This window comes from Chlorella variabilis (assembly GCF_000147415.1).
Source record: "Chlorella variabilis unplaced genomic scaffold CHLNCscaffold_9, whole genome shotgun sequence".
Taxonomy (NCBI): Eukaryota; Viridiplantae; Chlorophyta; class Trebouxiophyceae; order Chlorellales; family Chlorellaceae; genus Chlorella; species Chlorella variabilis.
In genome coordinates, this window is record NW_005435079.1 from 299,925 (window position 1) to 323,276 (window position 23,352).

Genomic DNA, 23,352 nt, shown 5'->3' on the forward strand with positions numbered 1-23,352 from the left:
TTTTGGGCTGCTCGAATTGGGAAGCCCGTCGTGTCATGCAGCGGCGGGTTCTTGGAGAGCCAGCGGGCTCCAGGCGCCGGAAGAAGGGCGCCCGTCTCTCCCCCGTTCTCGTGTTGTTCCCGTGTGGTGTTTTGTTGTTCGCTGGAGCCACGCTCGTCCTTTTCAGCCATGTCCAGAGCAACGCAAGGCGCCGACCCCTGGCGGGGGTAGTGCCGCCGTCGCCACTCGGCGTGCCGCCACCGCCACACCCGCAAGCAGCTCGCAGTTCCAGCAGGCGAGTCGTCTGGTGGCATGCGCCGTTCTTTTCAGGAGGCGGCATGGGAATGGAGGCTCTGCAGCTTGTGCGGGCGCTGCAGTCCCACACAGAGTGGCGAGACCGGGTGTGGATCACTTCTCATGGCGACCTGGCCCTGGAGGAGGTCTACGCGGGTCTCCCGGCAGAAACAAAGAGCCAGGTGGCGCGCATGGTGGGGGCCGCCGGCCGCGCCACCATGGACGATGCACGGCACGCCATCATTGTCTGCCACTCCGTGCCGGGGGCCTGGGCCCTGCCGCAGCCGCTCTTCCAGACGTCGCTATGCCCGCCACTGCCGCTGGGGCAGGCTGCGTTCGTGGTGGGCAGGGCCATGTTCGAAACGGACCGCCTCACCCCTCTTCATGTAGAAAGGTGGGAGCCGCTGTGGTCGGCGAGGCTTGGCTTTGGGTTGAGCAGTTTCCTGCACCCTTTCGATACCATCAAGGCAGCAGAGCCATTGCCCTGTGTTCTTGTTCGCAGGATCAACCAGATGTCCGAGGTCTGGGTGCCGACAGAGTTCCACCGCCGCACCTTCACCAAATCAGGCGTGAATGCCAGCAAGGTTGTGGTGGTCCCCGAGGCGGTGGACACTCATGAGTTTGATCCGCAGAAGCACCGACCTCTGGCGCTTCCACTGGGCGAGCGCGTGTTTGGGCCCACCTGGCCGCATCCCTCAGCGGCCGGCAGGACCACGGCTTCGGAGCCGTACGTTTTCCTGTCCATTTTTAAGTGGGAGACTCGGAAGGTGAGTGACCAGCGAGCGGCAGCTGCTGCAAGTTCACCTTTGCATCTTGCCGGTGCAGTTACCAGATTGACTTTGACGGCATGCTGCCGGCCTCTGACCCCTGCAGGGGTTCATTCATTCATTCAGCACACAGCCCGGCCGCCTCTTGCTCGAGGGCGGCCCACTTTGGCCTGGGCAGCCCGGGCCGCCCTCCCCCCCGGGCGCATGTTCGGTGTTGGAGGGGTGTGCCCAGCGATAGGGGGCCCCTGAAGGCATGCGCCGAGGCCGGGAAGCGTGGTTCGGCGCTGCTGCACGCTTGGCGATTTGACCAGAACCACGTGCCGCCGAGCTGCGGCCGCAGTTTCCGGCCCACGGTCTACGGTCGCAGCCACGGGACTCGGCGGCACGGCGTTTGGGCCCAAGCTTGCTGCCGCCGCCGCCGTGCCCGGGGGGCAGCGCGGCGGCGGCGGCGGCACGCTGCGACGCCCCCGTGCTGCCGAGCTGCGGCCGTAGTTTCCTGCCAGAAGCCCACGGCCACAGCCACGGGACTCGGCGGCACGGAGTTTCGGTCCACGGCTTGCTGCCGCCGCCGTCGCANGGGTGCTGCCTGCGGCGGCGGCGGCACGGCGTTTGGGTCCACGGCTTGCTGCCGCTGCCGCCGCCGCAGGGGTGCTGCCTGCGGCGGCGGCGGTAGCGCACGTGGCAACCCCCCGCGTTTCCTTGCCTCCCATCCACCGGACCCCGTCCTGCGCTTCACTTTGTTTAGGGAGGGGCTGCTCACTGCTCATTGCTCATTGCTCATCGCACACTGCTCAACGCTCATTGCCCTATATCCCACCCAGCCGCAGGACTCCACTGCCGCCCGCGCCCCGCCCCATCTGGCCGCTTGCGCGCCCCATCCCCCCTCGATGGGGCCCGCCCACACCGGGGCCTCCCCCCTCCCGCCCACTGCTTTCTCAACGGCCCCGAGCCGGGGCTGCCCTCATTGCATACATAGTGCGCCTTTCCCTGCTTTTCTAGTGACCTAGCGTTCCGCACTGCCGTTTGGCCAGCCCATGCTCCCGTACCGTTGCGTTTCTCCCCAATGCGCCATGCCACTTTGCCAGTCATACACACGTTTCGATGCGTGCCCTGTCAGCTGCTTGCGTTGCATGTCGCCTTGCTCCACCCCTGTTTTATTGCTTTCTCTGCTTTCGCCCGGTTCCCGTCCCGTTTCGGCGGGGAGTCTATGTTGCAAGCTAGTTCTTGCTTTACCAGACTTTAAGCCCACACAAGCAACAAGCAAGGGCTGGGACGTGCTGCTGCGGGCCTTCCTGTCTGCCTTTACCGCCGATGACAACGTCTTGCTGCTGCTGAGCACCAAGCCATTTCATAGCGATTCCAACTTTGCGGACCGGATGGCAGGCTGGGCGCGGCGGGAGCTGGGCGACGCGGCCGCCGACCCCACCCGAATGCCCAGTACGTACGTGGTGCACGAGCACATCGCGCAGCACACCTGGCCTCGGCTGTACAAGACGGCAGACTGCTTTGTGCTGCCTACACGGGGCGAGGGCTGGGGGCTGCCGGTGGTGGAGGCGATGGCCATGGAGCTGCCGGTGGTGGTAACAAACTGGTCGGGCCCGACTGCATATCTTGATGAGAGCGTTGGCTACCCGCTCAAGGTTTCCCTGCTGACCGAGGTGCAGGAGGGCGCGTTTAAAGGTAGGTTGGGGGTACCAGTGGGGAGACTCCTCCGTGGATGCTTGTGCATCGGGCGGTGCTGCCATTGGCAAGCCCAAATGTTCCCCTCTATGCGTGCAGGTCATCGCTGGGCACAACCATCTGTGGAACACCTGGTGCATTTGCTGCGGCATGTGGCGGCTCACCGGCAGGAGGCGGCGGCGCGCGGCAGGGCGGCACGGCAGCGCATGGCAAGCGAGTATTCGCCAACGGCTGTTGGAGAGAGAGTAGCGCAGCAGTTGCGGCGCATCGATGCACAGCTGCTGGCTGGTGCCGAGGATAATGGTTTACAATAAGTTGCATCTGAAAACCGTGTGGCATTCATGCCCGCTCAGCTGCCACGGCTATTGCGGAGCATCACGATAAGGCCCTTCTGCATCTTGAAAAATAAGATGAACGTTATGCTCTGCCGCCCGCGCTGGAGCTTGAGCTTGACCACCAGGTCGCCGCTGCTGGGGTCTGGGGTGGGCCCTTCCAGGTTGAAGGTTGGCAGCGCCACCTGCTCCCCCGCCATCTGCGCGAGCTGGCTGACCCCCTGGTTCAGCCGCCGCACGATGGCTGGGCGGCCATGGAAGCTAGACCTGTCTGCCGCAATCATACGGGCATCCTCCAGAAAGAGCTGGCTCACGCTGGGCTCCGAGGCCCAGCTGCAGCGGCGGGGAGACACAGGCGGGAGGGGCGTCGGCGGCGTTTCTTCTGTATGTGTGCCATGCAGGAAGACTGGGGGCGGAGCTCGCATGCATTCGTTCCGAAGCTGCCTCTCAAGACGGGCATTCACCTTGCGTTGCCATTCTTAATCGCCTCCATGTAAGCGTGCACAAACGCCTGAGCGGTGGCAGCATCGACGGCAACCTGCTGCTGCGCCGCGACTGCCGCCTCCTGCGCACCGCCAGAGCATGATGCACTTTCCAACATGTGTCATGCATGACTATGACCTTAAATTGTTGATGCTGCAACCGCCAGCCTCCACCTGCTTCCCTGTGGCACCTCACCTGCTCCTTCATAGCCAGCAGGCGTCGGCGACTGGCCTCCAGCAGCGTCAGAGAGGGCATGCTCTGCGAGCGGCTGAAGCTGCTGCTCTCGGCCGCCTCCAGCTGCAAAATGCGCTGCTCCGACATGCTGCGCATCATCACCTGTGGCTGTGCAGGCGGCGACTCGACAGGCTGCGGCTGAGGTCCAGCAGGGCTGGCCCCTGCCGCAGCCACCTGTCGCTGTGGGCGGCACAGACCGCAAAACATGATACGCCTGCATCGGGAGGGGGTGCACGTGGGCCTTGAGCGGCAGGCGACGGCGGCGGCCGGTGGCAGATGGCCACCCCACTCACTGCGCCTCAAGCGGTAGTTTGCACGCAAAAAACATGCCAAACGCGAAGGGAGGCTGGGCACACCTCAGAGGGGGAGTCTGAAGCGCGGCGACCTGCAATGCCTCGAGAAGGAAGAGTAGGCGGCGATTCCGGGCTGCGCACGGCTTGAAGTGTTGATTTTCTGATTGCATTGCTGTGACGAGAGGCAGCCGAAAGACTGTCTTCCCACCCGGAGATCACGAGGCACCCGCCGGCCAGTGCCATGATGCCAGGCCAGCTCAGCGGACAGTGTTCAGCACCTTGACAGAGGTCTGCCCAGAGAAGGGTCCTTGTGTACACGCTCAATGCAAGTCATCAACAAAAATTGCAAAACAAAGGAGGTTCTTGACCTGTTCTTGGCCCGCCACCGCCTTACCACGAACCCCCGCCCCCGCCGCCGCCGAAAGCGGTGCCACCACCGAACGAGGTGCTAAAGCCACCGCTGCCACCGTGCTCGTAGTGCTGTGCGGCGCCGGGGTCGTTGAGCTGGAAGTCACGCGTGGTCTCCCAGCTGAAGGAGCCTGCAGGTGCGTAGGTTGTGCACAGCGGCTGAGCATCGGTGCTCGGCAATAAAGAGCTTTGTCGTGACACATCCCATCCCCCACGCACCAGTTGCCTGTGCCTCTCCGCTCCAGGTGTCCACCATGGCGGGAGTGATGTAGGCTGGGTAGCGCTGCTGCAGCACTGCCAGGCGGAAGGCCAGGTCGGTGGCCAGCCAGTCGTCGGCCACGCGCTGGCGCGCCGCCACGGAGGAGGCGTGGTCGTCGCCGCTCTCCGTGCCGCTGCCGTCGCTGATGGGCTTACGGCACACGGGGCAGGTGGTGCCCTTATCCAGCCACGTCTCAATGCAGGGTTCGCAAAAGGTGTGGCCGCAGCCCAAGGTGACGGGGGTGCGATCGCGCCTGCCATCCTGGCCGCCCGCCGCAGCGCCACCCGCGGGGCTGGTGGAGGGGCCGGAGCCCTCGGCCCACCCACTCCCGCTCGCGGCCCCGCCCGCGCCGGCACTGTCGCCGGCCGCAGCGCGGCGGCGCTGGCGCAGCCTCCTCATGGCAGCCTGCCCCGCTGCAGTCATCCTGCTGAACTCGGCCTCAGAGTTGCCCCCGCCAGCACTCAGCAGCGAGGCACAGGGCCCCGCCTCCTCATCCAGCCCTGCAGTGCTGGTGGGGGCGGCAGAAGAGGAGGCGCCGTCGTCCCCGGCCTTGCTGTTGCGCCAGGGCGGCTGAACCGTAAAGTCCTCGAGACAGATTGGGCACGACTGTGGGCAGCTCCAGGCGTGGCTTCGCAGGTTCTCCTGCTCCTGCCAGCGGCGGGAGGGCACATCGGTGTATCAGACAGCGGTGCTGCACCAAATCCGGAGCCTTTGCCTGCTGCGCTCGGCTTGGGTGGCCTGATGTCCTCGCTTTCCCCCCACTTCCCCACCAGCCAAGCCTCCCAAACCTCTGCCTGCCCCACTCACCCGCTTCAGCTTGGCCAGCATGCGCTTGCACTCGCGGTACTCGCGCTTACGGCGCAGCGATTTGAAAACCGCACGCCCAAACACCGCGGCCAGCACTCCAAGGATGCCCACCCCGAACCAATCCACACCGCCGTCGCCATCGCCTGCAGGGACGGCGGAGGGGGAGCATGGGCATTGGGCACGAGGAGGGATTCACGGAGGTGCATAAGGGCGCGCCCTCTGCTGCTGCTGTTGCTGGAAGCATCTGGCCGCACGGCAGCCTGGGATACTCAACTTGGTATGGACTGGCAGACAGCCATGCGTGCACGCCCTGGCCCCAGCCCACAATCATGCCACAACCAGCAGCCCCACCTTTGGGGTGCCCCCCCGCCAGGCCCAGGCCTATGTCGACGATTGCCTTCTTGACCGCGCCGTCATAGTCCGCTGCGCGCAGCTCGCCACGGATATCAGCCACCACGTCGGCGATCTTGGCATCTGGCAGCGCCTCTTGCGCACCTGCATTGGCAGGGACGGGGGGCCAGGGGCGTCGACCAGCCCTGAACATTGTGGTGCAACCAGCTCAACTGCTTTTATTTTTTCTTTGTATCATATTCATCCCCACGCACACCCGCGTGCTATCCCAACACCCCCCTACCTTTGCCTGTGGAGACGTACACTTGACGGTCATCCACTGAAAGCAGAAACAAAATGCCATTGTTGCAAGCCGCGTCCCCAACGCCCCACTTCTCATGAAGGGCCACTGCAAAGTCCTGCGCTGCCTCCGCTGGCGTGGCTCCAGCTGGCAGCTCCATCTTCCGCATCACCGCGACCGCCACCTGTGTCAAAGTGGGCAGAGATCTGAACAAGGCGGAGAAGGCCGAGGAATGCTCGTGTTGCAAGCTGGGCGGGTGCCGAACCTGGTAGCCCGCCTGCTTCCCCGCACAGTCCTGCGTCTTGTAGGGCGGATCACCATTCCATATTGCTTTGATGACCCCTTCAATGTAGTCTTTTGCTGCTTTGCTGCGAGGGAGTGGGGGCGGCAGGGCCGGGGCGGTCGTGGTGGCGCTTGCGGTGGCGTTGCGGGGTGGACCTTCTTCCGATCATTGCTGCTCCACTATCTCAGCAAATGTCACCCCTACCTCAGCAAACTGTCTGGGTCGCACACGTTGCTCGGCACGTCTCGTCCACACGCCTGGAGGTCGATCTTAGGGTTGGGGAAGGTGCTCGGCGAGAACGGGGAGAACAAGGAGGCCAGCGAAGCAGCGGGCAGCAAAACGAGGAGGGCTAGCAGCGGCCGGAAGCGGCCTGTCGTGCCCATGTCGCTAGAGGAAGCGCAGCAAAGAAACGGAGCACAAACGATGCTGCAACAATGGCCAAGGACGCGCCTAGAAGGTCCCAGCACACAGCGCCGCCGCGGGCGGCCGCCTGGATTTCTGACAGGGTCTCACACATTGCAAGGGATGCAAATCACTGAATGAATTTTCTCTCAAAAATAGGGCAAAAGAAGCATCCAACCTCAGTGTACAAGGTAGTCGCCGCCTATGCCGCAGCAAGGGCAGGGGCCGCCATCCCCCCATCCGCCTCCTGCTGCCGCCGCAGCCGCAGCAGCTCCGTCACACGCTGGGGCAGCCGCTCGTACCACTTTTGCAGGATGCTCACGCTGCTGTGTGCCTCACGCTTCTGGCTCCCATCGTTTTCCCACTTGTAGACGCCAAACTGCAGCGCAGAGGCAGGGAAGCGCGGACCCAGTCCAGTCCTGGCCGCACAACCACAGCAGCCGGAGATCCCGCCGCCACCGATGTCATGGCGGCCACAGACCAGCCAACGCACCCGCATGGAAAAGCCAAAGCCCCACTCGAAGTTGTCCACCAGTGTCCAGTACATAATGCCACGCAGGTCGTAGCCCATCTGCACCGCACGCTCCACCTGCTCCATGTAGGACTGGAGCATGAGCGGCCGCCGCTCATCGCCCACATCCGCCACCCCCGTCTCGGTGATGTAGATGGGCACCCCCAACTTGCTCATGTGGTGCACCGCCAGCACCAGGCCCTCGGCATAGCTGCACCGGACGCAAATGCGTGGCGGGAGGGCCGGGGATAAGAAACGGCGGGCAATCTGCAAAAGCATTACTGGGCTACGCTGCAGCCAGCAGGGGGAGGAACATGGCAGTCCAGCGCACGATCCATGCATGAGAGTGGTAACCAGCCGCGGCAACCCTGTCCACCAGCCCCGTGAGCCATCACCACCAGCCCGTTCCCACAGCTCACAGAGCGTAAGGCATGTCGGTCATGACCTCGCCCAGGTTGCAGCAGGGGCTCAGCTTCCAGTCCATCACGCCGCGAGAGTAGTAGTTGAGGCCCAGGAAGTCGCACCCGGGGCGGCCGCCCGGCTCCTTGTAATGCACACGCGAAAAGACCCTGCGCAGCATGGTGGAGCAGGAGGCAGGAATGACGGCTGGGAGGATGACCAGGAGAAGCAGTGACTGGGCTAGCTCTGGCAAACAGAGGCAAAGTGCACGCGGGGCGCACTCTCACCAGGGCAGCGGGTTCCAGTCAAACTCCCCCGTCTGCATATACTGCATAAACATGTCGTTGCCCCACATCCTGGTGAGCAGGCGGCTGCAAGCGCAGCAGGCGGCAGGGGTTGTGGGGTGAGGACTGAGGGTGGGACGAATGGTGAGGCTGGGTGCTCATATTGTGTGCAGACAGCAAACTGAGGAAACAACAGCACAGCCTGACCCACCCCAACCTCCACCCCTCCCCCACCCACCCACCCACCTGACCCAGGGGACGTAGAAGGGTGTCCAACTGGAACGCTTGGGCTCGAACCAAAAGTAGTTCCACACAATGCCGATCTGGGCCTCCTTGCCGCCTGCAAGGTGGATGGGGAAGGGAACAAAGGCAGCGGCCGTGCTCAGCAAATGCTAGGCTGATGGCGCCCCACACCAATCAAGTGCACACTGGCCTTGCCCACTCACCGGGCATCGCCTTGAGCACTTCGTACGCCTGGGCATGCGAGCGCAGCATCAAGAGCATCTGGCGCGCGCAGCCCGCCACCTGGCCGATGCGCCCTGGCGGGAAGCTGCCGTAGATGTGACCCGCAAAGCTCGTCACGCCTGCACAAGACCGGGGGGGGCCATGATCACTGTTCAGAGACCAACATCCGAAGAGCACTGTTTGTGCTGTATCACGACTCCATGCCAGCAGTCCTTGGGCAGCCCTGCGCCGCCTCGCTTGCTTGCCTGGTTCATTAAAGGTTGCCCAGTACTTGGCATGCTTGCCAAACAAGCGGAATGCGGTCTGGGCATAGTCCAGAAAGTAGGGGATGTTCTCTGTGGCGAGGGGGCACATGAGGGCCAGCCAACTGGGCATCGGGCAGCATGAGGGCCGGGGTGCGAAACAGCAAACACCCTGCACCTGCACCTTATCCTCACCCTCCTTGGTGAAGCCACCCAGCCTCTCAAACCAGGCCGGGTGCACAAAGTGGTGCAGCGTCACATGCGGCTCCAGCCCCTTGCTGCAGCAGGTAGCACAATGGGTGGGGGGGTGGGGGTGGGGGCGCAGCGAGGCTGGCAAGCCCGCATCACCAGCAAACAGGTTGGACCTGCTGTCGCATGCTTCCTGACACATCCTGAAATCAACATGATCAATGTACACGCACCCTCAACGCCATCATGCTACCGCTGTCACTCAGGTGCCGCCAATCGCCCACCTGTGCATGCAATCGAAGATCTTGTTGTACCGCTGCACCGCCTCCATGTCCACCTGCCCCCGTGCCGGCTCAATGCGGTGCCACTCCAGGCTGATGCGGAAGCAGTTGCTGCCCAGCGCCGCGGCACGCTCCAGGTCCTCCTCATACCGGTTCCAAAAGTCGCACGAGGCGCCGCAACGGTCGCCGTTGTAGATGGTGGGCTGTGGCAGCAGGACAGGGGCATGCAAGCTTCGAGTACAGCATGCATCGACATGAGACTGCACGAGTGCAGCGCCAAGCATGCACATCCTTCACCTGGAGAAGCCAGGTGCGTTGGCGCTCGAAGATGCCCCAGTTGGAGGCCTCCTTAAACTGGTCCCCGCTGTTGAGGTGGCGGGAGGGAAAAGGAAGGGAGGTGGTTGGGGAGGTGGCAATGGCGGAAACCAAACCACAGAGCGAGGGATGGCGAGAGGAGAGGGGCGGAGCTGGAGCACGGCAGAGCGGTGCGGCGGGAGAGCACACAGGCCACAGGGATAGCCATAGAAGGCGCCAAGCTTGCCTGTTTTGCCACATGGAGATAGCAAAGCCGACCTGAAAGGGCTCCTCCCCACCGCTGTGACTGGTGCGTGTTGCAGCAGACCGGGTCCTTGCGCCTCCGCCGCCCATCTTCACAGGTGCTGATGCTCAAGGCTGATAGGCTCAAGGTAATGGCAGAAAATCCGTTGATGTTCTGCATCGTTTAATTGCAAGGGAAACAGCGACAGCGGGTGACGCGAGCAGGCAACAGGCGACGCCAGCGGCGGCGGGTGCCGGCGGTGGGACTCCCCGAAAGCTCCTGGCGCGCGCCAGCTGCAACGTGCCCATTTGAGTTCAGGGCACCGAGCTCACCGCTTTCCCTCTGGTCTTCTGCGCGACAGAAAACTGCTTGCCGGGGCTGGCCTGGGCTGGGCGGGCTCTCTCAGGGGCGAAATGCACAAGAGCAGAGAAGCGCCCCAGAATTCTGGATGCACGCAGACAACGTCGCATCTCGCTCATGCAAGGAAAGACACCAAGTCGCCGCCACCGCTCCGCCGGCAGCTGCCTGGGCCCAGCATGTGGGTCCCTTTAGTGTTGCATGTTGATGCAGGTTTGTACATTTGATGTGTGGACATGCATTGAGCATGATGGCAGAACAAACATTGCCAATCATTGCAAATGTGGAACGGCACATACCAAGCCCGCCACAGTCGAGGCGCCGGGTCTGCTGCTGACATCGTGTGGCACATTCGGATGGTAGTGAAGAAAATTTGGTGGCCAGGTGAAAAAGGACAAACTTCAATGTAAGTCATGGCATGGCGTATCAAGGCCATGGTCGGATACAGAAATGTGTTGGTTTGTTGCTCCGCTTAGGAGTGCGAACGCTCCTTCACGATGGCTGTGGTGGCAACGGCATTGCCCATGGCAAGAGTCCCCACGCCAATGATGGCCTGCGTAGCCAGCATGGCCTGTAAGGCATGCAAAAGAAGGGAAGAGATGTTTCAGCATAATGAGAAGTTTGAGGAGGGTTCCAAAAACAGTACTCGCCTTCATGTGTTTCCGCAGCACGATGGTGGCCATGCTAAATGCGAGGCCGCCAAAGTAGGGTGTGTAGCTGCAGAATACAAGAAGCGCACGGCGTGAGATTGCACATGGGCAAGCAAGCCGCTAGCCGCAACCAGCCCCAAGGTGCACGGCCGCCAGCTGTCAGGCGTCACGAAGCATGGAAGCATGCAGCACGGCAACACTTACGGCCACAGCTTGAACTGCTTGCGCTCGAACATGCGCTGCACGAGCTGCCAGGTTGTGCCGTAGCAGCGGCCCTCGGCTGTTGCTGTTGTGGCAGCGCCGCTCATGAGGTGGCGGCGGGTCAGGTGGGGTGGCGCTGAAGTGGAGCGGCGGGCCTCTCGCTGTGGACAATGAAGGCAATGCGGTATCGTACAGGGCGTGAGACGAGCCAGAACGGGCCGTTGAAAGGTCTGGGCACGTGCGGGAGAGCAGGGGATGCAGGCCCCAAACCGGTAGCAGGACACCGTCGGGCGAAGGGGGGCGGCACCAGGAGCAGCAATGAGTCGGGAGGAGATCCCTCGAGGAGGGCCTAGAGTTGCTCGGGCCGTGTGAGGTCATACTTCACGTGAGGTGCACCGGTGCCACACGCTGCCTCAGCAAGAGGACTGAGGTCGTGATTCGGCATTTCTTTTCATCAAAACCTCTCCTGATTGGGCTGCCAGCGTGCTCGTTTGTCAGCGTGCATCGATGCCCGCGGGCGACTTGTCCGTGTCGACGTCATGTCGAGCAGTTCTACTGCCTGGCAGCATGTTTCCCTTGCCATCAGAGACGATGCTTATGTGGCATCGCGCGGGTCAAAGCACTACGCCCCACTGTCCTGCCTGCGAGAACCACCCCTCTGTATCACGCTGGGCAGCCTGTATCCCAATGGAAAGAGTTTTCCAAAGTCTGTTCGGGAAGCCCCGAGTGATTTGCAGAAGCAGCCACGTCCTTCGGCGCCCTGCGCCCTCTCTGTCGAGACCCAGCCCTTTGAACGCAGCCTGAGGACTCTGTGGCGCAGCCTGAGGAGTCTGCTGCCTGGCCCGCGCCTCCTCCCCTGGTGCTGCACGCCGCCCCGGTGCGCCATGTGCGTGGGGGTGGCAGGCGGCAGCCAGAGGGGAGGTGGAGAGGGTCGGATATATGCACTTCTGATGCTTTATGCCCCTGTTTTGTCCTGTTCGACTGTCAGTACGTCACTTTCCGATACATCTTGGGGTTGCAGGTGCTGTTGAGGAGCGGAGGAACGGCGCTGCCCTCGGCCGCACCATGACGAAGGGCCGTGCAAAGAAGCGCTCGCGCAACTCGGAGGCCCCCTGCATACTTCGGTTCTGCAACAACCGGGAAGGGGTGACTGCACGGGTGCTGTGGGTGGACTTCAGCGGCAAGGAGAAGGAGTATGCGCGGCTGGACGAGCTGGTGAGTGGGGGTTTGCACAAACAGTTGCTCCGCACTGCCCAAGCCGAGTTCTTACAGCAAGGAGGATGTGATCCTGTGCAGTGCTACTATAACCAAGACACCTATGTCAACCACCCTTGGCGCCTCCGTGATGCCGCCTCGGGCGACCTGCTGGCAGAGTGTGTTCGGCCACCTATGCTCTGAAGGCCGTGGCAGCATTGAGCTGTCGAGCTGATTCGCCATTGAGGCAGATCATGCTGCTGGGTGGGGCAAGGGGCCGCGGCCCAAACGCCGGCCGTGCCCATGTCGCTGCAGGTATGTCGGCCCCACCGCCACCATCACGCTGCAGCACGATGGGAGCACCCACATAGAGCCTGGCCTGCACCGGCCGCCACTGGTGAGCACCACCGCCCCACATGTTTGTTCTTGCAACCTGCCAACCAGCTCTCCTTGGCCCCTATGATCCACACATCACACACCCTTGTGCGTTCTCTCCGGTGCAGGTAGAGGTCAGCGACCCACGGTGGGGAACGTACCGGCAGCGTGGCGAGGCGCTGGGCATCCCCATCCTGGCCTTTGACTGCGTGTGCCAGGAGGCAGTGGAGACCGCGGCGCACATCGTGCTCAGCATGCTGGCTGACGCAGATGGCAGCATCGTGGAGTCGATGGTGGAGGCGGGGGCGGAAGTGGCCATCATTGGCTGCAACCAGGTGCGTGGTGTTGTGACTGCTGCCAGATGAGCAGGGTATGGACGGCCTACACCAGCTGGCTACCACCCAGGCCAGTTGCCTCCCGTCCCCAACCACCACAACCCGCCACCACCGCTGCCACTACCAACCACCCTGCTGCCAATGCAAGCAGGTCACCACCGACCTGCCCATGTACCGCCACCTGCGCGGTGTGGATTGCGAGAATGGTGGCGGCGACTACGACAAGGCCACACGTGGGCTGGGGGGCAACCCAGGTGGGGCTACGGGCGTCTGCAGCAGCGAAGTTGCAGGGCTTCCGTGTTCACGCGGCACGGCGCAACACTGCGTCGGTGACACGGCAGATCCATGACAGTCATGTGCTGCCGCAGGCAATCCGGTGACGAGCTGTGGCGAAGAGAACCTGCTGATGCTTCCAGAGGACCGGTACCGCTACGAAAACATCTTGGTAAGGCGCGCGGGTTGCTGCTCAAGGAATGTGGCAACTGGCAGGTGACAGGACGTAATGGATGGCTGGCAGCCAACAGCCTTTTCACAGCTGAACGCAGATTCACGAATTTGGTCATGCTGTGATGGACCTGGGCCTGCATGACAAGCCGCTGCAGGTGAGCGCTGTGGCAGCTCTTGAGCGATGCGCTCATGCCCCACGCATGCCAATTGCACCCCTCTGTTAGCCTGCTGCTTCCTTCCCTGCCAACTCATCCACTTTGGCACCTTTCACCAGGAGTCCATTGTGGATGCATATCAGGCGGCACATGCAAGCGGGCGGTACGACCTGAGCTGTTACATGATGGAGAATGAGAGCGAGTACTGGGCGGAGGGCACGCAGGCATGGTTTGATGCCACCGTGCGCGAGGGTGAGCTGAAGGGCGGGGCGTGAGTTGATGGGCACACGGTGGGCCATGGTGGAGGCACCACCTCTGGGTAACCAGCAGCAGTTGCAGTTGCCCCACCACAAGCAGCTTTCTAGGCAGGCAGTCGTGTTCCCACCCATCCCGCCCCCAATCTCTTCCGCTTGCCCTGCCCACGCTTGAGCAGACGTGACGAGCGGCGTCAACACGCGGCACAAACTGCAGGAGCGGGATCCCAAGCTGGCGGAGCTGATGACGCTGGTGTATGGGGATGGCGACTGGCGCTACCCGCAGACCGCGCCCCACAAGTTTGCGCCGTGTGAGGAGAGCAGCGAGCGGCAGCACGGCCAGCAGGCAGAGTCGAGCAGGAGCGGTGCGGGCGCAGCGATGCAGCGGCCGATGGTTCAGGTGGTGGTATTGCCGGCGGAGGGGGAGATGGGTCGCTCGGGGGAGATGTTAAACCCGCTGCTGGCGCTCGGCGCCCCAGGTAGCGGCGTTGCCACCAGACGCACACGGCGGGGTGCAGGCAGCCCAGCACGGCAAAGCAGCGGCAGCGGCGGTGGCGGCAGCAAGCTGGCTGCAGTGCCACGGCGCATAACAAGGGCGTTTGCCCGCTTGGCGGGCTGCTGCTTGGGGCCTGGCTTGTAGGAGACGTCTCGCCCGCGTCAAACTCTCTGATGGAACTTATTGAATTCTAGCACTGCTCTTCTGTGGAACACAAATGCACTCATGTTGGTGACAATATGACCCAATTCTGCTCACTTCTCCTGTGGGAGACGTGCATGCACCAATTGAAGCCAAGCCTCAATTGAGCAGTAGTGGACGCTTTGCGGGCGGCGCCAACAGGTGTGCATGATGCGCAGTCCCTCATGGCCAGCTGTTTGCACACATCTACTCAACCTGATCCCCATTGCTCTGTTGCCTGATCCCAAGGCTCTGTTGCACAGTCTGGCTACATGTTTGCCGCCGGGCTACCGGGCGTGCGCCCTGCACATCGCTTCTCTACAAGCTCGAAGCAGCAAAAGTTGATAGCTAGGCCCAGGCCGGGGCTCTCCCACGGGATGGGCGCGGCGACGCCTGGAGCTCCTCACACAAAAGGCCCCAGGCGGCGCTGGGCCTGGCGCTCAAAGGCAGCGCCACAAGAGTCGAGTGGCGGCGGCAGCAATGGGGGTGGAGGGGGCTCCACCGGCGGCGGCGACGAGGGCAGCGACGACGAGGAAGAAGAGGGCGGCGGCCTGGCCCGCAACATTTGGGTGCTGGTGCTGGCATCGGCAGCCGCTCTGGGGCTCTTTAAGGTCAGCTCTAAGAAGCTGCGGCTGCGCAAGGCGAGTTTGGAGTGGCTGCAGGGCCTGGAGTGGCCGCAAGGGCAGGAATGGCAGCAGCAGGGCAAGGAGTGGCTGGTGAGCCGCAAGGAGTGGCTGCAGGCGCAGAAAGCGCAGCTGCAGGGCCGGGAGTGGCCGCAAGGCGAGGAGTTGCAGAGGGAGCTGCAGCAGCGCAAGGAGTGGCTGCAAGCCAAGCTGCAGGCCACGTTTGCGGCAACCAGCACCACGACGCCCGCCAGGTGAGGGCACAGCAGCCCACATACATGTCAGCCTGCCCGCAACTGCTCCCCTGAACGCTGTGTTCCTCACTGTCTGTTGCTTCCCTCTGCTTTGCTCCACGCCATCATCAACCCGATCCCATCCGGCGTCCCTGTGTGCAGCGCTGAGGATGTGGCCGTGCTGATCCGCCTGTGCTCAGAGGCCTTTGCGGAGCTGGTCAATGTCAAGGAGCGGCTGGATGCACTGGAGCAGGATGCAGGCCTCACCAGCACCAGGGCACCACCTGCAGATGCCACCCCGGTGTCCAGCAGCAGCAGCGGGAGTAGCAGCGGTGGGGCACGCCGAGGTGTTGCTGTCAATGGCAGCGCGGCCTCCAGCAGCACGGCCAGGCACCGCCTGTCGGGCATGGTGCGACTGGGCGGCGGCCTGATGTGGGCAGAGGTGAGGCACAACTCAGCGCTGGCCGAGGCATGACTGGCTAGCAGGGGGGCCTGTTCCACTCCGCCTTGTTGGTCCATGTTGGCTCCCTTGCCGCTGCCTTTATGCAGGATGGCGCTGAGGCAGAGTCGAGCGATTTGTTGCGAGTTGCGGGCGTGAAGCTGGGCACAGACGTGCTGCTGCAGCTGGCGGGGCTGCTGCGGGGCGGGCGCGACAGCGTGCACGCGGAGTGCAAAGTCGACACGGCGGCGGAGCAGCTGTCGCTGCGCAAGGTGCTGTACAGCAGCAGGATAGGCTCTCACTTGCGGCTGGTGCTGGCGCCATTTGGGGCGCGTGGCCGCGACGCTGCCTACACACTCAACCCTCTTGCCGGCCAGGTGGGCTGCTGGGCTGCAGCAGAGCGGTCTGCAAATACATGTGAGCGCGGATTGGGCAGAATGTGGTACGGTCGTTTAACGGAAACAGAGACTGAGGGTCGCCCACATGCGCATCAGCTTTGTCCTTGCATGCAGGGCCTGACGAGCATGGTGCGTGATGGCAGCCCGTTGCACCGCCCCGTGCTGGGATCCTTGGTGGGGTTGGGCCTGGAGGCCTCGCGGGCCTGGCTCAATGCTGGCTACTTTGCTCGGGGTGAGACTGTTTGCCGTCGCCCATGTTGCCAGCTTGTCGGCGACGGCTCATGCAGCTGCGCGCAGCAGATAGTTCTTGTGATGCTGGTGGCTGGCTTGTTAGGGCTGGCCCTGCGCCGCGCTGGCTCTCCTTACCTTTGCACCCTGCGCTGGCCCGCAGCATCGCCAGAGGGGTCGGCAGCGTGCAGCCTTCTGGCGCAAGCAGTGGTGGCACCATTCAACAGCCTATCAGTGGGCGCCACCTACCTGGAGCACCGCAGCGAGGTGGCGGGAGGAGCGGGAGCTGGCACCAATGGGGCAGAGGCAGCAGAGGTTGATGGCGGCGGCGGCGGCTTGCAGCGGCCAGCAATGCTGGGCGCCCTGCAACGGTTTGCGCCGCTGGCGGCAGCGGCGGCGGCGGCCACGGGCGGCGCAAGCGTGGAGTCAGAACGCCAGCTGGGTGCCACTCTGGCTTGGAAGCTGGGAGACGCGGCGGTGCTGCATGGGTGGGCAGCAGCCGATGGAGATGAGGTGGAGCGCCGCGTGCGCAGCGGGCAGCTGGCAGAGGTGCGGCCAAGCGCATGGGGCCTGCTGCTGGGGTCCTACCCCGATGGCAGCGGCAGCGGCTGGGCCTTTGGCGTGGGCAGGTCGGCGACCGCAGAGGCCAACGGCGCTGGGAGCGAGAACGGCACCCTGCTGGTGCCCAACCTTTTCGAGCTCAACCTGCAGTTCAACATGGGCGATGGCCTGCTGCTGACGCCTGCCATGCTGCTTATGAAGCAGGCCAGCGGCAGACACACGGCCTTCCTTGGCCTCAAGTCGGCGTGGGCATTCTGAACTTGCGGCCATGGCGGGACATGCACATGTACATGCACTCCTACACAATAATCTTTGCCACCCGGCCTCCATTCGATCTTGTCTGTTTCCTTGACTCCTATTGTCTTGCAATTTTGACTCCGTGTAGCGTTCATTTGCTGGACGTGCAGCTGTCGCTGGAACCACGGTGACAGCTCAAGGACACTACGGCCGTTTGTTGGGGGTGGTGGGCGTCGTAGGAGGGCCCAGAAACTGCAGGCGGCCATTAGTTGGAGGTCTGGTCTCGAGGGCCCAGTAACGTTTGGTAACGAGGAGAGGCTGTCCAGGCTGGGCAAGCCATGGATGGCTTTAGCACGATAGAGGTGAGTGGTTGCGACAAGACGCGACGCCTGCCGCCAACTGCACCACACGGCACTGTTACCTCTCCCGCCGCCGCTCACGCAGATAGAGGCGGACCTCCAGTTCTGCGAGGATGTTTTGAACAGTGCATCGCAGTTGCCTTCGATGCGGCGGGGCCTGGCACAAGCAGGGCGTGTAGGCAGCGCGGGCACTGCTCCAGAGCGAGTTGCACCGAGCGCCAGCGCCAGCGGTGTGGAGTTTGTGCTGCCGCACAAGCAGCAGCAGCTGCGGTCGCAGCGTCAAACGCCCCAGTCGCAGCGTCAAACGCCCTCGCAGCGTCAAAGGCCTCAGAAGCAGCTGCCATCGCCACTTTCCAAACCTCCAGCTGCGGCGGGTGGCGCTTCTGCCGCCAAGGCGCGCACAACTGGAGAGCTGCTGGAAATGCTGAGCAGTGTGCCAGAAGGGCAGCCCTTTGAGATAGACACTCGACTGCTGTACAGCCCGCAGTCCAGCTTTGCCGGCGGCGGGCACGGCAGCCCGAGCGCTCGCAGCACCAGCCACGACAGCCTGGCATGGGATGACGCCATGGCTGCCCCGCCCAGTGAAGCCGTGCACTTCTCGCTGCCTGCCTACCGCCCCTCCACAAATGGGCGTCGGCCGCTGTTTGTTGACATTGGGCATGCAGCGACAGCGCTGAGACCGCTGCAGGGCGGCAGCGGCTATGTGGCTGCAACTGACAGCGAGCGGTCGCACCAGCACGTAACAGGGCCACCGCCAAACTCGCAGCATCAGCAAGGGCACAGCAGAGGCAATGATGCACAGCACAGCCCTGGCCTCAGCCTGCACAACCACAGCTCAGGCCCTCGACCTGCCTCAGCGCCGCTGTGCAGCGCTGGCGTGGACAGCAGCGGCGCCAGAATGCCGGGACGACAGCTGAGAATGAATGATGATGACCTGCCGCAATACCACGTGCAGAGCAGCACAGCGGGTGGGTTTGAGGCCAGATAGTTTTTCTTTCAACCTAGCCCGCAGCACAGTGCAAAGCGTTCCGTGAATTGCATTGCTTGTGGTGCCATGGCTGCAGAGTTGCTGCGGCATGGGGGAGATGAGCGCATTGCACAGCTGGCGCAGCCACGCACCGATCTGTGGCAGCAGTGCGCTCACATCAGGGTGCAGGAGGAGAATGCTCAGCTACAGGTGTGTCCAGGCGTTGTTGCTGATGCATGTCCACGTTGGCGCATGCTGCCACCATTGTGAAGCAAGCCCCCGCACCCGTAGGAGTGCACATTCAAGCCCAAGACAGGGCGCCCGCCCAATCGGCACCGCCTGGCACCGGGCTTTCCAGTTGAGGAGCGGCTGCAGCTGTCACAGATTGGGCGGCAGGAGGCGCTGGAGCGGGCGCGGGTGGCAAGAGAGCGAGAGCAGCTGGCAGACTGCACTTTTGCGCCCCAGGTGTGTTTGACCTGGAGACTGGGTTGATTGCGGCGATGCCCGTGTGTGGGTGTGGCACCGGAAGGAGCCCCTGTCTGCTGCACAGCATGGGATGAGCTTGACGCCTGCATTTCCATGCGCCACAGCATGCTGCCCTGGACATGCTGCCGCTTTGCTTCCTGCCGCAGCTGGCGACGGAGACGGAGCGACATTTGCGGCAAGATTACACTCCGCTGCACAAACGGGTGGGACAGGAACAGAAGCGGCGCACCACCAAGATGGCGCAGGCTCAGCTGCGGAGGGTGTGTGAGGGCCAGTGACGCCAGCAGCAGGCAGTCATTGGACATAAAGCTGTCTGATACTTGTGCATGCACAGTTTGTCAGGCCGTGCAGAAAGATGGTGCACTCTGCTGCCCTTTCCATGATTGCCCTTGTTGCCCCTGCACTGTGCCCCACAGGACTTGGCGGATGCCGACCTCACCTTCCAACCGCAGCTGAACCAGCGGTCTCTGCAGCTGGCGGCAGAACGGGAGACGCAACAGTTGTTTAAGCAGCCAGCAGCAGCCCGCCGGCCCAGCAGTGCAGGTGTGCGGGCATTGGCAAATACTGCCATTGAGAGAATGGTTTTCTGTTGAGCATGCTGAGCGTTCTGCCTGGCATCATTTGAGTGCTGCTGGTTGTGTGTGCGCCTTGCTGTAGGCCCGCTGCATAGCGGCAGCGCGCGCGACGGTGCCTTCACATTCTCACCCTCCATCAACACAGCCAGCGAGCGGCTTCTGGAGGACAGTGCCACTGTGCCCACAGGCAGGGGCCTGCAACAATTGCAGCAGGACTGCCGGCCAGTGCTTGCTGCCCATGCCCAGGCGTTGCTTTGTACAGGCTGAGCTGGTTTACTGGCGAGCTTTCCTTTGACGGCTCGCTGCTTTTCCTGAGTTTGCCCGACACCTTGCACCGCCCGTATGCAGACTTCCAGGAGCGGCTGCGCTACTACTCCTTGCGCAAGCAGCTGAAGCGCCAAGCCGCCGCCGAGGCGGCAGATGCAGCGGCCTGCACATTCCGGCCCGACACGGGTAATGCTGTAATGGTGCTCGCGCTGTCGGCCAGCCGAGCGGGCAACCTACTGGAGACTGAACAGGCAAGCTGGTAGAGAGAGCTGGTTGCCTGTTGTGGCAACAGTTACCACAACAGGTTACTTTTGTTTAATCTGCTGCTCTGTGTTTCACAGGAGCGGTACGAGCGAATGGCAGGTGAAGAGGCGGCGCGCATGGCAGCGCGGCGGGCTGCCAAAGAGGCCGAGGTGTATGGGGGAATGCAGTTCAGGCCGCAGCTTAACCCGCGCTCGGTGGCACTGGCACCTACTGGAAGCGGTGGTGTGCACGGGCTGGCCAGCGTGGCCGACAGGCAGCGGCAACGGCTGGCAGAGCTGCGGCAGGAGGAGGAGGAGCGGCAGCGCTCGCAGTGCACTTTCCAGGTGAGTGAAAGCTGCATGTGGGAAGGATGTTCCTGGCAAGGCTTCTGATGCCCAGGGTCTACAGCAAGTGAAAGGCAGCTGTTTGCCCCTGCCTGTGCTGGCTGGCTGTCTGCCACCTATAGCCGGACACGAGTAAGCCGAGGGTCAAGGGCTACTACGATGAATACCACCCCCCCAAGGCACATGCTCCGATCAGCATCGCCCATGCTGCCAAGCAGGTGCGGACAGTATTTTTAGTGCTGGCGCACGCTACTCTGGCGCCGGCACATTCTTGGGCCTGGGCGAGCTGTGCCTGAAGGTGTGGCATTTCATCATGCCTCAGCAGGGTTTTGAAGGTCTGACGCAGCGCATCGCTGACTACCAAGCAGAGAAGGAGTCACGCAGTGCAGCAGCCAAGGCTGAGGAGGAATCCAAGCAACTGTTGGAGTGCAGCTTTTCGCCCGACATCAACCGGCGGCGGGTGCAGGCCAAGGTGGTTGTTGAGTGCAGTGAGGGAGTGAGCAAAGTAGAGTGTCTTGGTGGCCAATGGTGCGCACTCCTGTCAAGAGTCATGGCATCAGTGCCAATGCGCCCAGGCTGCAGGGACCTGTGGTGGTGCGGGGCCTGGAGCGATACCTGGAGCTCAAGCAACTGGCAGAGCGGCAGAAGGTGGAGGCGGAGGAGCGGGCGGCCAAGGTGTTTCTGACTAACCCATGTGGCAAGCAGGGGACCACTGTTCCACAGCCGTTCCAGTTGGCTGGCCATGCACTGCTAGAGGTAAGGCATGGCAATCCCACAATGTGTTCCCGGGGCAATGAACAGTATTGATGTGTGTGGAGGCTCTGTGCCGCTAGCATTGGCATTTACTTGCCATCTTGGTGCATGTTGTCGCAAAGGGCTCTTCTTGCTCTGTGCAGGCCAAGGCCGCAGAGAAGCAGGCGGCTCTTTTGGAGAGCACGCTGTGCGACCACATGCGCGACTGCACCTTTCAACCTCACACGAACACCCAGCGGCGGCAGGAGCAGCTGCAGCGCATTCTCGGCCAGCCTTCAGAAGAGCTTGTAGCTACTGCTTCGCAAGCCTGACGTAGCAGCTTTATTTTACTCTATTCCACACACTTCGGTCGAAATTTCGTTGCCTTCCTGGGATTGCCATTGGTTGATACGTGCCACAATGGCCACTGACATTGTTCTGAAAACGTCAACAGTGGAGAATGCTCATGAATGCGTGCAACAAGTGAAAGCAACAGGCTGGAGCTCAAAGAAGGGAGCAGGGGGAGGATCAACCAAAAGAGCAGAGCAATGTTGGACAAACAAAAGCAAGCAGGGCAGAGGCAACAACACACAGAGTGCATACGTACACAAACACATTTGGCATTATTCTGCCATGTCATCATCAGCAGCAGCATACCTGCAGAGAGGCACACACGACAGGGTTGCATGGAGGGTAGATGCTCAGGACCTTGCGAACCAGGCTCATCATGTGCGCTGCAGTATGCTTACCAGTGCACCATGCCGAGCCCATCGCCATCTGCCCGGCCCACCACCTCCATCGGCACAAAAGGGCGGTCGCTGGTTCCCACCACTGGCTCCCCCTCCTGCTGCTGCATTCAGAGAGCAGTTATGCACTCTGATGGTCGCATAGAAGCACTTGCGCACCCCCATGTTTACAGCACAAGTTGGGTCTCACCTGCTTCTGTTGGCTTGCCAACGTGGGTACCGGGTTAAATCGCACAATCTGCACCTTGAACCGCAGTGGTAGCCCCCGCTCGAAGAACAGGTCTTGTCCCTCCACTTTCCACAGCCACGCCTGCAGTTGACATGGCGTGGAACGTCAACAATGGTGCATGGCCATGCCCGTGCTGATCCCTATGCTATGGTATGCTACTGGTCCCTGCTGCAGCCACAGCACTGAACATGAACAGCCAACTTTGCCCCTTGAGTTTGTCGCCGCTGCGTTGCTTGCCTCGTCGTCTCCCTTCCAGAATGATGGCTCTGGCATGCCGTGTGGCGGGATGATGACATCTTTGAAGAACCCCAGGTCCACGTACATGCCTTCCCTGGCAGAGCACAGTGGCAACAGCACCGACATGGATCGACCAGCAGAGGAGGCATAAACACCATGGCTGGGCAGCGATAAGAATACATGCCCGGGGCAGGCCCCCCTGCCACCCACTTTGTCATCTTGTGCACTTTGCCCACCAGCAGCTCGTCACGGAAAGGACGGAAGACCACCACACGGAAGCACACCCTGCAGGCATGGCATGGGAGAGCAGCAAGGCACACGGTTGGCTGGAGCTCGTGCTGCTGCCTGTTTGCACGCTGGTCGGCCTGCCCTGCCAGCCCTGCATGCAGAACCGGCAGCGCACTTGTAGTGTGCGCCGCCGTCGCTAGGGTAAACGTAACCGTCGCCGATAGAAAGGATGTCGTACAGCGTGACGACCAGCCCCAGGCCGGCCACTGCCTTGTCCAGGAAGCTCTTCTCAAGCGCCGTCGTGATGGCCACCGCCGGCGGCTTGCCCAGGTCCTGCGCTTGGTTGCAGAAATGAGCTGCCTTGGGTTTCATGGGCACCTGTGCCTTAGCAGCGTGCGGGTGCGCGCAAGTTTGACGGCGCTCACCTGCGGTGCAATCCTCACATTGTCCTCGAGGGTGCTGAGAATGAACATGGCTGCGTGCTGCTGGGCGAGGACGGGAGCAGAAACGCAGCCGCCGCCTCGCTGCCGCCACTGCCGCCGCCGCCGTCACGCCGCCGCCTACGCCGCTCGCCCCAGCACAAGCCGCGCCCTGACAGGTGCACCCAGCTCGGTGTTCCTGTTGGCCGGAAAGCACGCAACACAGAGGAGGATGCCCAACACAAACGATGGAGGCTCCGCCAGCTATGGACTGTAGCGCATGCGCTTCTAAACGGCATGTGTCTGATCGGGCCAGTATTTCCGGAAATTTCTGAGCGCGCAGGCGAAATGTACCGCGCCTCCCGTACTGCATGATCTCCCTCTTTCCGCCAAGGC

At 62.6% G+C, this 23,352-nt stretch overlaps 6 protein-coding genes across 6 annotated transcripts; 3 read left to right on the plus strand and 3 right to left on the minus strand.

The window, feature by feature from the left end:
- Nucleotides 1-35: 35 nt before the first annotated feature.
- Nucleotides 36-3,034, plus strand: CHLNCDRAFT_22681 (hypothetical protein; the record flags this gene model as incomplete). The annotated part of the gene is made up of 4 exons (XM_005847841.1): nucleotides 36-667; nucleotides 776-1,040; nucleotides 2,306-2,720; nucleotides 2,820-3,034. 4 exons carry the CDS (start codon nucleotides 36-38, stop codon nucleotides 3,032-3,034), a joined length of 1,527 nt encoding a protein of 508 aa, XP_005847903.1.
- Nucleotides 3,035-4,452: 1,418 nt separating this feature from the next.
- Nucleotides 4,453-6,833, minus strand: CHLNCDRAFT_145285 (hypothetical protein; the record flags this gene model as incomplete). Its single annotated transcript, XM_005848005.1, has 7 exons — nucleotides 4,453-4,601; nucleotides 4,690-5,377; nucleotides 5,537-5,679; nucleotides 5,888-6,031; nucleotides 6,171-6,351; nucleotides 6,433-6,535; nucleotides 6,655-6,833. The coding sequence occupies 7 exons, from the start codon at nucleotides 6,831-6,833 to the stop codon at nucleotides 4,453-4,455; spliced, it is 1,587 nt and encodes a 528-aa protein (XP_005848067.1).
- Nucleotides 6,834-7,054: 221 nt separating this feature from the next.
- CHLNCDRAFT_145286 (hypothetical protein) lies at nucleotides 7,055-9,941 on the minus strand (the record flags this gene model as incomplete). Its single annotated transcript, XM_005848006.1, has 10 exons — nucleotides 7,055-7,231; nucleotides 7,346-7,574; nucleotides 7,783-7,932; nucleotides 8,050-8,133; nucleotides 8,293-8,386; nucleotides 8,493-8,630; nucleotides 8,949-9,031; nucleotides 9,227-9,426; nucleotides 9,521-9,587; nucleotides 9,817-9,941. The coding sequence occupies 10 exons, from the start codon at nucleotides 9,939-9,941 to the stop codon at nucleotides 7,055-7,057; spliced, it is 1,347 nt and encodes a 448-aa protein (XP_005848068.1).
- A 2,093-nt stretch (nucleotides 9,942-12,034) lies between these two features.
- Nucleotides 12,035-14,319, plus strand: CHLNCDRAFT_145288 (hypothetical protein; the record flags this gene model as incomplete). Its single annotated transcript, XM_005847842.1, has 10 exons — nucleotides 12,035-12,184; nucleotides 12,266-12,342; nucleotides 12,479-12,560; nucleotides 12,667-12,873; nucleotides 13,025-13,127; nucleotides 13,242-13,318; nucleotides 13,419-13,475; nucleotides 13,595-13,727; nucleotides 13,909-14,135; nucleotides 14,248-14,319. 10 exons carry the CDS (start codon nucleotides 12,035-12,037, stop codon nucleotides 14,317-14,319), a joined length of 1,185 nt encoding a protein of 394 aa, XP_005847904.1.
- A 4,218-nt stretch (nucleotides 14,320-18,537) lies between these two features.
- On the plus strand, nucleotides 18,538-21,429 carry CHLNCDRAFT_52023 (hypothetical protein; the record flags this gene model as incomplete). Its single annotated transcript, XM_005847843.1, has 9 exons — nucleotides 18,538-18,660; nucleotides 18,742-18,915; nucleotides 19,083-19,196; nucleotides 19,353-19,479; nucleotides 19,860-19,978; nucleotides 20,120-20,365; nucleotides 20,488-20,583; nucleotides 20,948-21,121; nucleotides 21,262-21,429. 9 exons carry the CDS (start codon nucleotides 18,538-18,540, stop codon nucleotides 21,427-21,429), a joined length of 1,341 nt encoding a protein of 446 aa, XP_005847905.1.
- A 291-nt stretch (nucleotides 21,430-21,720) lies between these two features.
- Nucleotides 21,721-23,010, minus strand: CHLNCDRAFT_145291 (hypothetical protein; the record flags this gene model as incomplete). Its single annotated transcript, XM_005848007.1, has 7 exons — nucleotides 21,721-21,754; nucleotides 21,847-21,947; nucleotides 22,034-22,153; nucleotides 22,274-22,403; nucleotides 22,520-22,594; nucleotides 22,713-22,870; nucleotides 22,963-23,010. The coding sequence occupies 7 exons, from the start codon at nucleotides 23,008-23,010 to the stop codon at nucleotides 21,721-21,723; spliced, it is 666 nt and encodes a 221-aa protein (XP_005848069.1).
- Nucleotides 23,011-23,352: the final 342 nt, after the last annotated feature.